The sequence below is a fragment of the Podarcis filfolensis genome (assembly GCF_964270895.1).
Source record: "Podarcis filfolensis genome assembly, chromosome: 12".
Taxonomy (NCBI): Eukaryota; Metazoa; Chordata; class Lepidosauria; order Squamata; family Lacertidae; genus Podarcis; species Podarcis filfolensis.
This window is the reverse complement of record NC_139614.1, coordinates 7,793,921-7,806,026: the sequence shown is the minus strand read 5'-3', so window position 1 is coordinate 7,806,026 and position 12,106 is coordinate 7,793,921. Positions and strand designations below refer to the sequence as shown.

At 42.7% G+C, this 12,106-nt stretch overlaps 1 protein-coding gene across 7 annotated transcripts in view; it reads right to left on the bottom strand.

Annotated features, from left to right (window-relative positions):
- PDE1C (phosphodiesterase 1C) overlaps positions 1-12,106 on the bottom strand; it is a 343,488-nt gene that overhangs the window by 21,035 nt on the left and 310,347 nt on the right. For all 7 annotated transcript variants that reach the window (XR_014540117.1, XR_014540118.1, XR_014540119.1 and 4 more), the window contains 3 exons: positions 10,852-10,972; positions 9,360-9,535; positions 8,312-8,611 (listed from right to left, as the gene is read on the bottom strand). Coding sequence is in view for 3 of the 7 variants with exons in the window: in XM_083577923.1 (XP_083434049.1) it covers positions 8,312-8,611; positions 9,360-9,535; positions 10,852-10,972 (597 nt within the window). In the remaining 4 variants the exon portion in view is untranslated. The remainder of the gene's footprint in view (positions 1-8,311; positions 8,612-9,359; positions 9,536-10,851; positions 10,973-12,106) is intronic.

Below are 12,106 nucleotides of genomic sequence, written 5' to 3'. Positions count from 1 at the left end.
GAAGCCCCCCAGAGTGGCTAGGGAAACCCAGCCAAATGGGCGGGGTACAAATAATATATTATTATTATTATTATTATTATTATTATTATTATTATTATTTATTATTAACAATCACACATCTTCCCGAGTGCATCTGTTTGGGCCCTTGGGCATCAAACAATTGGCACTGGTTTCAGATTGCTGGCTGTGGACATCAGCCTGGCCCTTCCCTAATGCAAAAGCCCCCCAACGCTTCTGCAAAAAGGAAACTAAAACGGAGAACTCCCAAAAGCTTCATCAGACACAATGGGAGGGGTTCTGAAAATGCAGACAGTCCCAGCACAGGAATTCCAACTGGCTTTGGTACTTATGGAATAAGTAATATCAGATTTGGCCTTCTTCTAAAATGCTACTTGCCTGGTTGGGAAAAAAGAAATACCCCTGACTTCTGTTTACGTCAGGCATAGGCAAACTCGGCCCTCCAGATGTTTTGGGACTACTACTCCCATCATCCCTAGCTAGCAGGACCAGTGGTCAGGGATGATGGGAATTGTAGTCTCAAAACATCTGGAGGGCCGAGTTTGCCTATGCCCGGTTTACATCCTAGAGTTCAACCCCATACCAATATCTGACCAACAAGCTGCACTAAAAAGAAATTAGCATACAACAAATGGTAAAATAAAGCTTTAAGCCAAAGTTTCTCAGATGAGAATTTTCAGCACAAATCCGGGGGTAGGAACTTTGTTTCCTTCTACCAATAACTGCAATGTTTGCATTGAATTTGCTGTCCAGTTTTGAGGAGGAGGTGTCATTTTTGTTCAGCACTAACAAAAAGTTTTACAGAGACACACACATACAAATTAGAATCTGTTGTGACTGGATGTTACAACGTAATGGCAAACAATATAAATGGATTTGCAAGTTGGCCCTAACTGATTGCTACACTGATATATATATTTCATCCCCCAAATAGTCCCCAGGGCAGTTTTGAGATTAAACACATGTGATTACATATATACAGATTGTGCAATGGGCGATTCATCTCTATCCAGTGCGTTCACATTTCTTTTATTTATTTATTTGTATTCTTTAGCCAACTTAATGCTGCTCACTCGTGTAAACCAGTTTCTGGGTTGCATTCCAGTCAGTGGGGTTTAGGAAGGAATTTTGCATGTCGGAAACTCTACAAAATGGTAATGACTGCCAACAGCCGCTGGGAGCCTAACACTAAACACATAGAGAGAAACTTTGAATAATTTCCCACCAAGAGCATTCCACCAATGGACAGTCTCACTTCTCCTGCATAATTACTAGACATGAGGATACATGATTTGTCACTGTTGAAAACCACTATGGTACACAACATATGGAAGAAATGCAATCAGTGTGTCCTTATTTCACATTAACTGGCACTTTGTCATCATGAAGGACAGGCTATATCTAAAAATCCTTCTAAAAGTACTTAAGATGACTTGAAATGTGTTGATCTGAAAAAGTGAGAGCATGTCACTGTGATCCAGCAAGGAGACTGGTGGATCAGAACTAAGGAGGATTCAAACATGGACCAAACCACACATTCATTGTGGGGGCATCATCTGGCAAAGTCATTTGTCTTTCAACCTCATGTAAAGAGCTTTAAACTGAAAGTAGCCATGGCATATCAGAGATTAGTAACACGTCAAAAGCCTTTTGTGAAGACAACGAAAATTAAAGACTTCATATTCTTAAGGTGTCTTACTGACACTGAAAGTGCTGTGTAAATAACAAGCAACACACACACAGTTTTCATAAGCTCACACAAGTCATTTGCATGGCACCCAATACATTGCTGCCACAGACTAACAGTCCCCCCTTCATTTGAAAGCACTGTCTCTTCCCTTTTTCTTGAACCCTTTCCCATCAACACCCAGTTCCATCTCTCCTTGGACCCTGCATGCTGCCCGTTTCCAAATGGCAGGGATCGTTCAACTGGCCAAATTCATTCAGCTGGTTGTTTTTATTTTGGTGACATTGTGCAATAGCTGTGAACTGCCGGTTGAAGTTTGTGAAATACATTATGGCCACTAGATGGAAGCATTGCTTGCTTCCTTACGACATGCTGTGAGTGTTTTTCCTTGCCTCTAGTTTTCCTTCGCCAAGAACACGGATTCATAGTTTAATACACTATTCAAATGAGGAAATGACTGGCAGAATCCGAGACCAGGGAGAAGAGTCGGTAGAAGAAGGTTGGAAGAAATTTAAAGACTATTTACTGAAACATTGTAAAATTAAGGAATGTTAGAAGGATGCCGGAATGAAGTTATGTGGTTTTAGCAGTAATGTTATAAAGGAGTATGTAAAAATGGATTGTTAACAGGTGAGAATGTAAAGTCACAATATACTAAGATAATTTATTAAGATAAAAACAAAGATGGAAAGGATTTGCTGAATTAACTAATTGAACTAGAATACAAAAAAGGGAGGTGTGAGGAGGTCAAGGAAACAAGCAAATGAAAGATAAGATGTGGAAAAATTGTCTTGTTTTTAATTGTTTTACTTTTCTGTATTTTTCTGTATTTTGCATTTTTGTTTTATTTTCTTTTACTTTTACAAATTCTTTGAAATTTTAATAAATATTATTAAAAAATAATAACACACTATTCAAATGCAGCAAATGGTTTGGCACAAACGTGGCAAATTTTCTGCACAGTTGGCTGGAATAATATGCATTTACCCCTCATATTGAGGGTACTGTTGAGCGGGCTTCCTCAACCTCGGCCCTCCAGATGTTTTTGGCCTACAACTCCCATGATCCCTAGCTAGCAGGAGCAGTGGTCAGGGATGATGGGAATTGTAGTCTCAAAACATCTGGAGGGCCGGTTTGAGGAAGCCTGCTGTTGAGTAATGGCCTTTGATCTGGATAATCAAAGAATTGTAGAGTTGGAAGGGACCCCAAGGGTCATCTAGTCCAACCCCCACATGCAGGAATCTCAGCCAAAGCATCCATGACAGATGACCGTCCAACCTCTGCTTAAAAACCTCCGAGGAAGGAGAGTTCACCACCTCCCAAAGGCGTCTGTTAATCCACGCAACCATTTGAGCCCATTCAGTCACCAACCGAAGCTCAGAGCAGCTCATTAAAAGCCTATTTAAAAACCCCTCAGGCGTCACACATTCACATGGTTGTGTGAAGGATCACTTCAATGCTTTTGGAATGAAAACAAAACATAAAACCCGCTAGCGCTATTCCGGTATCACAAAATATTTGACCATATGTCTGCCCCTACTCCCAAAGAATTCATCCAGGTATGTAGATGCCATGTATCTACACTGAAAAGAAAAGAAAAGAAAAGGTAAAGGAGCCCTGGATGGTTAAGTCCAGTCAAAGGCAACTGTGGGGTGTGGTGCTCATCTTGCTTTCAGGCAGAGGGAGCCAGCATTTGTCCACAGACTGCTTCCGGGTCATGTGGCCAGCAGGACTAAAGAGTTTCTGGCACGACAGAACACCATGACGGAAACCAGAGTGCATGGAAACACTGTTTACTTTCCCACCGCTGCGGTACCTATTTATCTACTTGCACTGGTGTGCTTTTGAACTGCTAGGTTGGCAAAAGCTGGGACAGAGCAACGGGAGCTCACCCTGTCGTGGGGTTTTGAACCATCGGCCTTCTGATCGGCAAGCCCAAGAGGCTCAGTGGTTTAGACCACAGCGCCACCCGCAGCGGTGGTTGGTGCCCATTAGGACTTGTGGGGCAGAAAGCAGGGAGTTCATCAGTAGGTGGAGCCAGAGCCAAATACTCTTACTATGTTTTCATTTGTTGGAAGCTACCCAGAGTGGCTGGGGCAGCCTAGTCAAATAGGCAGCAGATAAATAAATTATTATTATAATTATTAAGCCCGCAGGTAATGTCACCGCCTGGACTGGATATAAGTAGGAGGACGGCAGGTTTGGGGGCTGGCTGAGGGCAGAGATATTGGTGGGGCAGTGCCCCGTTTGCCCAGGTAAACCAGCCTTCACTCCTTCCAACACTGGATTTTGCCATTCCAATGGTACGTAGTGCCAATGCGAGGCACTAACAAAATGAATCTGAAACTGATGGCGCGGAACTTAATTTCTAATGATACGGTGCACAGAAGGAGCTAGCTATTTTAAAATTAAAATCATGATAAGCAGTCTAATTAACTCCTGGGGGGATATAATTTGCAAAATGAGATGATTCCACTTCATTGGTGGCCACGTTACACGCTGCCTTTGAAAGAAAAACATTGGCAAACAATGGTGTTTGCACGGAAAGGGTAGCAAATGTTCTGTTTTCTGAGAGCAGCTGTGCACGGGGCAAAGCTATGGAATCAGGCCCAGATGTTTTACTGCTTCTCTCAAGAACATATCCATATGTTCCACTTCCTACGTTCCATTTTCACACAGATTTCAAGTCATTGATAAGAGGGCGCACATTTCTAAACAAGTGTAGGGGAAACTGGCTAGAGTTGACTTGAAATTATCTATTGTTGTTTTGGAGAGAAAAACACTTAATTAACCAAGATATGTCTGTTTTTCATCCAACACCAAGACATATAGCGCTACTTGTAGGAAGCTGCAAAGGGTCGTTTCTCTCCCCCACCTCTTTTTAGGGTATAGGATGCTCACTATTCTAGGGACACGGGTGGCACTGTGGTTAAACCACAGAGCCTAGGACTTGCTGATCAGAAGGTCGGCAGTTCGAATCCCCACGACGGGGTGAGCTCCCATTGCTCGGTCCCTGCTCCTGCCAACCTAGCAGTTCAAAAACACGTCAAAGTGCAAGTAGATAAATAGGCACCGCTCCGGCGGGAAGGTAAACGGCGTTTCCGTGCGCTGTTCTGGTTCACCAGAAGCAGTTTAGTCATGCTGACCACATGACCTGGAAGCTGTACGCCGGCTCCCTCGGCCAATAAAGCGAGATGAGCGCCGCAACCCCAGAGTCGGCCATGACTGGACCTAATGGTCGGGTTCCTTTACCTTTACCTTATGCTCACCTTTTGGGTTTTTAAAATCAGCTCCCTGAAGCACTGCTGTGTATCCTGGGCTTAGATGGAAAAAAGAGACCCCACCAATTTTCGCATGATTTTCATAAGCCTGGGTCAGTTTTAGTATCAAAAGGGAAACTTATAGACCTTAGGATGTGCCAAAGAAGTAGCCCTTGGATGTACCTACCAACAATTTTTATTTTTCTCCCAGCTGGTTCATGTGGTTCACTGCATGTGGCAGGTAGTAGCAGCCTGCTACATGGGAAAATTGGATCTTTACCCTCTGTTTTCTTTAATGCATTTCCCTGACCTTTCTAGTCTGACTTCTCACTATCATCTTTTAAGTCAAAAATCATACAAAGGAGAAGTCCTCAGTGTGTGACTTGGTTGTAAAATGCCTCCTACAATTTAAAGTATTCAGGGCTAATTTAGACAGAAATGTACAGAGCATAAGGAGTATTCACACATACTGATTTGGCATATTTAGATTGTTCTATACAGTCCAGTTGTCCCTATGTATTCGGGATAGTCCCTGCTTTCTGGTACCCATTCTTAGTAAAACATGGCCCCTGACCTTTGGGGTTGCCTTCTAAAAAATGGTTAGCATGTTGTCAGCCTTAAGAGTCCAGCACGCTCCTCCAGGTCTCTAAATCTCTATGTGAGGACCTCTGAAACTCTTATGCACATGCATGTCAATGCATGAAACCGCCACTAAGACACTATGTAGTGCATAGCTAGCTATTCTGTCAGTGAAGTTTCCAACACAATATCTGTTGCAACATCATGGGATCAGTTCCAGTGGATGTGGCCTGAAAAAGTGTTTGCAATGACGTAGCCACACTTACGGTAAGTCAGAAAGGAATTAGTTTCACTTGGTTTCAGAACAGGAGCCATGTTAGTAAGTAGCACTAAAAAATAAATAAAAATCCTCTGTAGACTTATTTGACAGTAACCTTATTAAATCCAGTGGAGCTTACATCTGAGTAGACTTGCCTAAGCTTGGGAAGCCTATGCTGTAGTAGGGTTGCTATATTTTGATGAGCGAGAAAGAGGACACATTTGCCAACTTCTACTTTCAACTACGGATCGCTATGACGACATTCATTTTACATACCCATGAAAAAGAGGTCATGTCCTGGAAAAAGAGGGCATATGGCAACTAGACTAGTCATTATGAAAAATGAAGCAAAGTGGTCTTTATTCTGGTTAAGTGAATCCAGAAAATGTCTCTAGCTTTGCTTCTTGTTGGGTCTGGCTCCAACCCCTGTCAGAAGGGTTACACCCGCAACAGAGTATTTCAGAGTGAACACAGACCTCAGCAGGAAAAAGGGGGGGGTTGCCCACCCCTGTCCTATACCATCTGTTTGTATGGCATACAGACTGCACCTCCATAACACTTTTGAATTGAAGTCTGGGCCTCATCAGTATCAAAGGATGTACCTATGTACCTATGTAAGTACAGCCATACCTTGGAAGTCGAATGGAATCCGTTCCGGAAGTCCGTTCAACTTCCAAAATGTTCAAAAACTAAATCGTGGCTTCAGATTGGCTGCACGGAAGCTCCTGCAGCCAATCAGAAGCCCCGGAAGCCCCATGGGACGTTCGGGTTCCAAAATAATGTTTGCAAAGCAGAACAATCACTTTTGAGTCCGCAGCACTTGGGAGCCAAAACGTCTGAGTTCCAGGGCGTTCGAGATCCAAGGTATGACTTGGATCTTGAGCTGAAATGATACATGCTTTCTACCGTGCTCCTTTGCTACAATTTGGAATGGGGAGCATACACAAGTGTTTCCTCATTCGGAGCAAGAGGGATACTGATCTAGTAACCACTTCCTGCATTCTGTGTTGGCTGGGTGACAAGGTCGCACAGCTGAACTTGCTTATGCAAATATGCAGCACTTTTACATCAAGACATCCCCTTGTGACCACTGACTGCATGGGTGGCCTCCATTTTATTCTTGCTGAGAATAACTAAAATGGTACTGAAACCACAGCCATTGGGGCAGCAGGTGATGCAACAAATACGGTGAACAAGCGGGAGGTTTTGGGTTGCTGTTTTCTTGAAAGAAAACTTTGCCCTGAAAAATGAAAAGGGAAGATGTGCAGCAGCGCCTTACTGGTAACACCATTGTGGAGACAAGCCTCACTTCACAGTACAGAAGTGCCAAATCCACATACCACAGCTCTTCAACATATTAGTTTCATGTCATTTAAAGATTTGGAGTTACATTCATCTGTCTTTCTGTCCTGAAATGACTTTGTATAGGGTCAGTACCAAGCTGAACATAATATGGCATTCTCTAAAGAGGAAATCGTTCCCAGGCTTCAGTGAACACCAACTTGCAAAACTTCCAGAGATCGTTTACCAGCTGTAACTGAGCATTTGAATGTTTTGGTGTCATCAGCAGGACCAACGCTAATGGGATATTAATATTTCCCTTCAACAACCAAAGACAAAAGACTGCAAAAGGGCAAGGACCTGGAATATCCACATGAATATTACACTCACAAAGTCTATCCTCTGCAAAGACACAGAGGCTTTTCCTCTGTGCACATTTGCAGAATTGAATTTCCTAATGAATAGGGTAGCTTAAGGGACTTATAAGAGCTGTTCTTCTAGCTGCATGGTGGAATGATGAGTATAATGAACTCTGAAAAGAAATGATGAAACTATCCCCAGAGAACAGGAACAATCCCCCAGAATGAGATAGACTAAGTCCAGCAAAGAAAAGCGCTCTTATGCATCCAAGGAGATTAATGTTGTGTATCATTACATTAAAGTTCCTTTCTAAAACTGTACAGGCCACTAAACTAGTGTCCCAGGGAATGACACAGCAGAAATGAGCCAGCAGCGGCCGCAAAAGTGCACTTAAGTGCAATATCCAGCTGAATGAGACGTCTCATTTGATTCTCTCATTAATTCATTTATATTGAGAGCCATTATCTTTTGCAATGACAACAGCAACAAATTGAACGAAAAAAGACAGCTCTAACCTCTGTGTGTGTGTGCATGTCCATTATGTATCTCTCTCTGTGTGTGTGTGTGTGTGTGAGAGAGAGAGAGAGAGAGAGAGAGATACCTCTCTCACACAGACACTTATTTTTCATTCACTCATTCTAGGATATCATTAGAGTGCATATTAGAAAGCAAGACTGGGGTGGCAAGGCTATAAGAACCTCATCTGCCCACCCGTCGCCTACTCCAAATCTCTCAAAGATATGAGCTCAGCATTGCATTATTTGATTATTATTTAAAACACTTCTATCCCACTTTTCCTCTCCACAAAGGAGTTGTTCAAAGCAGCATACAAATGAAAAGTACATTTGCTTCTGCACAAGGACTTACCGTTCTGTACAAGCCGCTTTTGTTCTCCTGCCGTCGCCTTGGACTCCGACTCCTTTTCCACCTGAGTTGCATTTTTTCCTAGAGAAGCTTCATGTTTGCTGCCAGCCGTTTGGCGAGTCCCATTCACATTAGTCTTGCCGGCTTCCGTGCTCTTCCTTTCTCCCGAATTGCCTTCTTTACTACTGTCTGTCTTGGGGGCAGTGGTTTCCTCAGCCGGCTTTTTCCCGTCGCTGTCTTCCGTTTTCTTGTCGTCCGTTCCCTGCTGAGCACTCTCCTCGGCTTCTTTCTTGGCTTTCTCTTCTGCATCCTCGGCAAAAGCAAGGACAACAATGAATGGCAGGAGGGGGAGAGAAGCCATCAGTCAGAAGGGTCACTCTCCTCTCTGCAGCCCCAGCCCACATAGCCCATGGTCAGGAATGATAGAGGTTGCAGTTCAGCAATATGCTCACAGGTCCTGCCCATCTCATCAGGTGACTAAGACCACAATCCTAAGCATGTTTGTAGAATCACAGAACGTTAGTATAATAATAATAATAATAATAATAATAATAATAATAATAATAATAATATTTTATTTGTATCCTGCCCATCTGGCTGGTTTTCCCCAGCCACTCTGGGCGGCTTCCAACGAAGATTAAAAATACATTAAAATGTCACACATTAAAAGCTTCCCTGAAGAGATGCAGAGCAATGTTTCCCAAACTTGGGTCTCTAGCTGTTTCTGGGCTACAACTCCTAGCAAGACCAGTGGTCAGGGATGAAGGGAATTGTAGTCCAAAAACAGCTGGAGACCCAAGTTTGGAAAACCCTGATGTAGAGATATGACAGGCATCCACTCTCTGCGGTCTCTGGAAACAGGCTGGATACATTTTTGTTCTGACAGGCTCTGCCAACTGCATAATCACATCTTTACAAAGGGTATTCACTTAGAGATGCACTGGACTCTTAAGGTCCTTTGCAACATAGAAGCTTTCCTCATATACACACAGACACCATCAAAATCCTGAGTATTTTGAAAGTTCTATGCAATGAGCTCACTTGTTCTTACCTTTGGTTGCTTGTGCTTTCCACTTCTCCCGGTTTTGTTGCACCACCTCAGTCCAGGTGCTTTTGAAACCTTTGAAGTCCACAGTGAGAATGGAGCAGTTGAGAGAGGCACTTCCTTCTGATCCAGTACTCTTGACACTTGATCTTTTAACTTCTGAGGGGCTAATGCTATTCAGACTGGGAGAGCACAAGATAAAAGGCATTAATATTGTATCCAGATAGACCCAAGAGCATAGATGCTAAAGAGACTTTAGGAGCAAAATGTCCATTTTCTTCATCCACTAACTTGACCCTTTCTCCTATTGAGCTTTCCTATCCATCCTCCTGCTGAGGGACGCGGGTGGTGCTGTGGTCTAAACCACAGAGCCTAGGGCTTGCCGATCAGTAGGTTGGGGGTGGGGGTGGGAAACTAAACCCTTTGGAGTCACAATTTTGCCTTGGTCCTGAGTCTTTTTTCAATGCCGGGCAATTTCCAAGCAAGAGCCAGGATGGGTCAGACGTGGCAAATGGCCTCATTGGTGATGAATGTCTGAAGTGAAAAATGGAGAAAACCATTTCGACATGAGCAATGGCAGTCTGGATTTGCCAAGCCGCTTGACGCACCAGGAAGGTCATATAAATCAACCATTTTCTAAATCCAGCAAGTCCAACTATTGCATGTAGCAAACTTGCAGTATCTAAAGGTTGTGTAGAACTTTATCTAGAAGCATTTATCACTATCTGACTGAAACCTTTATCTTGTTAATTTTATTCATCTAATGGTCCTCTAATGGTCCTGTTATCTGTGTCAATTTGGAACGTTGCCTGGCCACTTTAGAAAACATGGGTTGACCACTGTATGCAACATCTGAAACTGTAGGGGATCTTAATGTATCCCTTAAATGTTATCCATCCCCACCATGATGAAGTTCTCTTCACAAAGTAAATATTCCCCATCCAGCCATTGGGACATAAGCTATATGATCTTGTCTTAATGCCTAGTAGGACAATTACTGAATACATTTCATGGTCCATCAAGCATAGCTACATTCTTCCCTCTTTAGCCATTAAGTTAATTACATATAGATTATTAGCCATGTTTACTATAAATAAAAAGGCTCTCCCAAGCTCCATAAGAAGAGAAACTTTGGGACATGGCATGAACATTCTGCATTCCCTTCTTGTAGTTGAGAAACTTCTGTGCACATGAAACAGGGCCAGCTCTACCATTGGACAGTGTGAGGCTGCTGTATCAGGCAACCATTTTTTGGTGTCATGAAGTTGTTAGTTTAATTTAATTTGTTGCTGCTGCATGTTTACGACTATAGCAGGGTGAGATTTTCTGCCTTAGGTACCAGAATAATGTTGACCTTGTCTTGATGTCAGGAGGAGGTACCGTTTGCTGTTCCGCCTCAGGCGGCAGATGTCTTGGGGTGGCCCTGAATGGGGCTCCAGATTCCAGCCATTAAGTTCAAGAGAACTGGGAGCTGAGCTCTCAATGGAAAATTACTGACCTGGAACGCCTAAACCCTGTCATGCCAGAGTGAGAGGCTTCCTCAATGAGAGGTGTTACAATCTTCTCTGTCATGTCAGTCAGCACAGTGAAAGTGGGCTCCACAATGAAATCAATAAAACCTGGAAAAGACACACAAAGGCAAGAGGATCAGCTACACTGGCGTCAATGTGTTTGTCAATATTCATAAAGAAATACCTGCAGGAAATGCGTCAAAAGCTCACAGTGTGAATCCTCGCACAGGCATTAACATCAAATTGTGAGATTATTCTTGAAAACGGTGAAAATAATTTGCTGCAGTTCGACACACGGCAGATGGGACTGAGATTGTTTTGTGTGGGCTTTGTGGGAATCTGAGTCAAATTCCAAGTACATCTGGTGATGAGTCTGACCCAGCTTGGAGGATGAAATTTATGGAAATACTCTAATAACAAAGCTAGGAATGCTTCGTGGTCATGAAGTGTGCAAAGAAACGTGGCACGTAGCTTCCCTTGCACTCTGTTCACCTAAACTTTGCATGTGACTTACCAGCAAGAGTTATCAGAGGTAATTTCATGTATTTTCTGTAAATCAAACCTGATGTTCAGCTATTAGGTCGCTTTGGATGAATAATATAATAACATAAATTGGCTACTAAGGAAGGCTTATTATCAGAAGTAAGTATCTTGTGGTATAGGGTGCATATTTCAGAGCAGGAAAATTGGAAACCACTGTTTATATATTATTCACCATTTGCAGAGCAAATTAAACAAATTGGGTGCTATGTTACAGAAATGTCTAAAGAAACACCATCCTTGTTAAAAAATATGACCGCTAATGTCAAATGTAATTACAATTTCCCATAATCCACTTATTTAATTTAGTTTGCATGGGACACGGAACCCACTTTCCATCAGCTAGGAGTCATTATATCTTAGCTTTTATATCAGGAAATGAAAGTAATCAGAACAACCATTTAGACTGAGCAGTGGTTCCTAAATCATCTTCCATGTATCATCTGTGGTATAAAGCCTACACTAGCAGTCCCATTCTGCCTCCTTCCTTTCTCCCAGTCCACAAACAACCTCAGAGGGTGTTAAGCAGAGGTACTCATCATCCAGCAGATATTAAGGTCTGTTCCACACATTATATTTTTTATGTATTCAATTATACTTTTAAAAATGTACACCTAATCATGTGCAGGGATAGGCTTTGGTAATCTTTCGTAATATGGTGCCCTATGTGAGGCCAAAATTTGGTGCCTCCAAACAGATCTT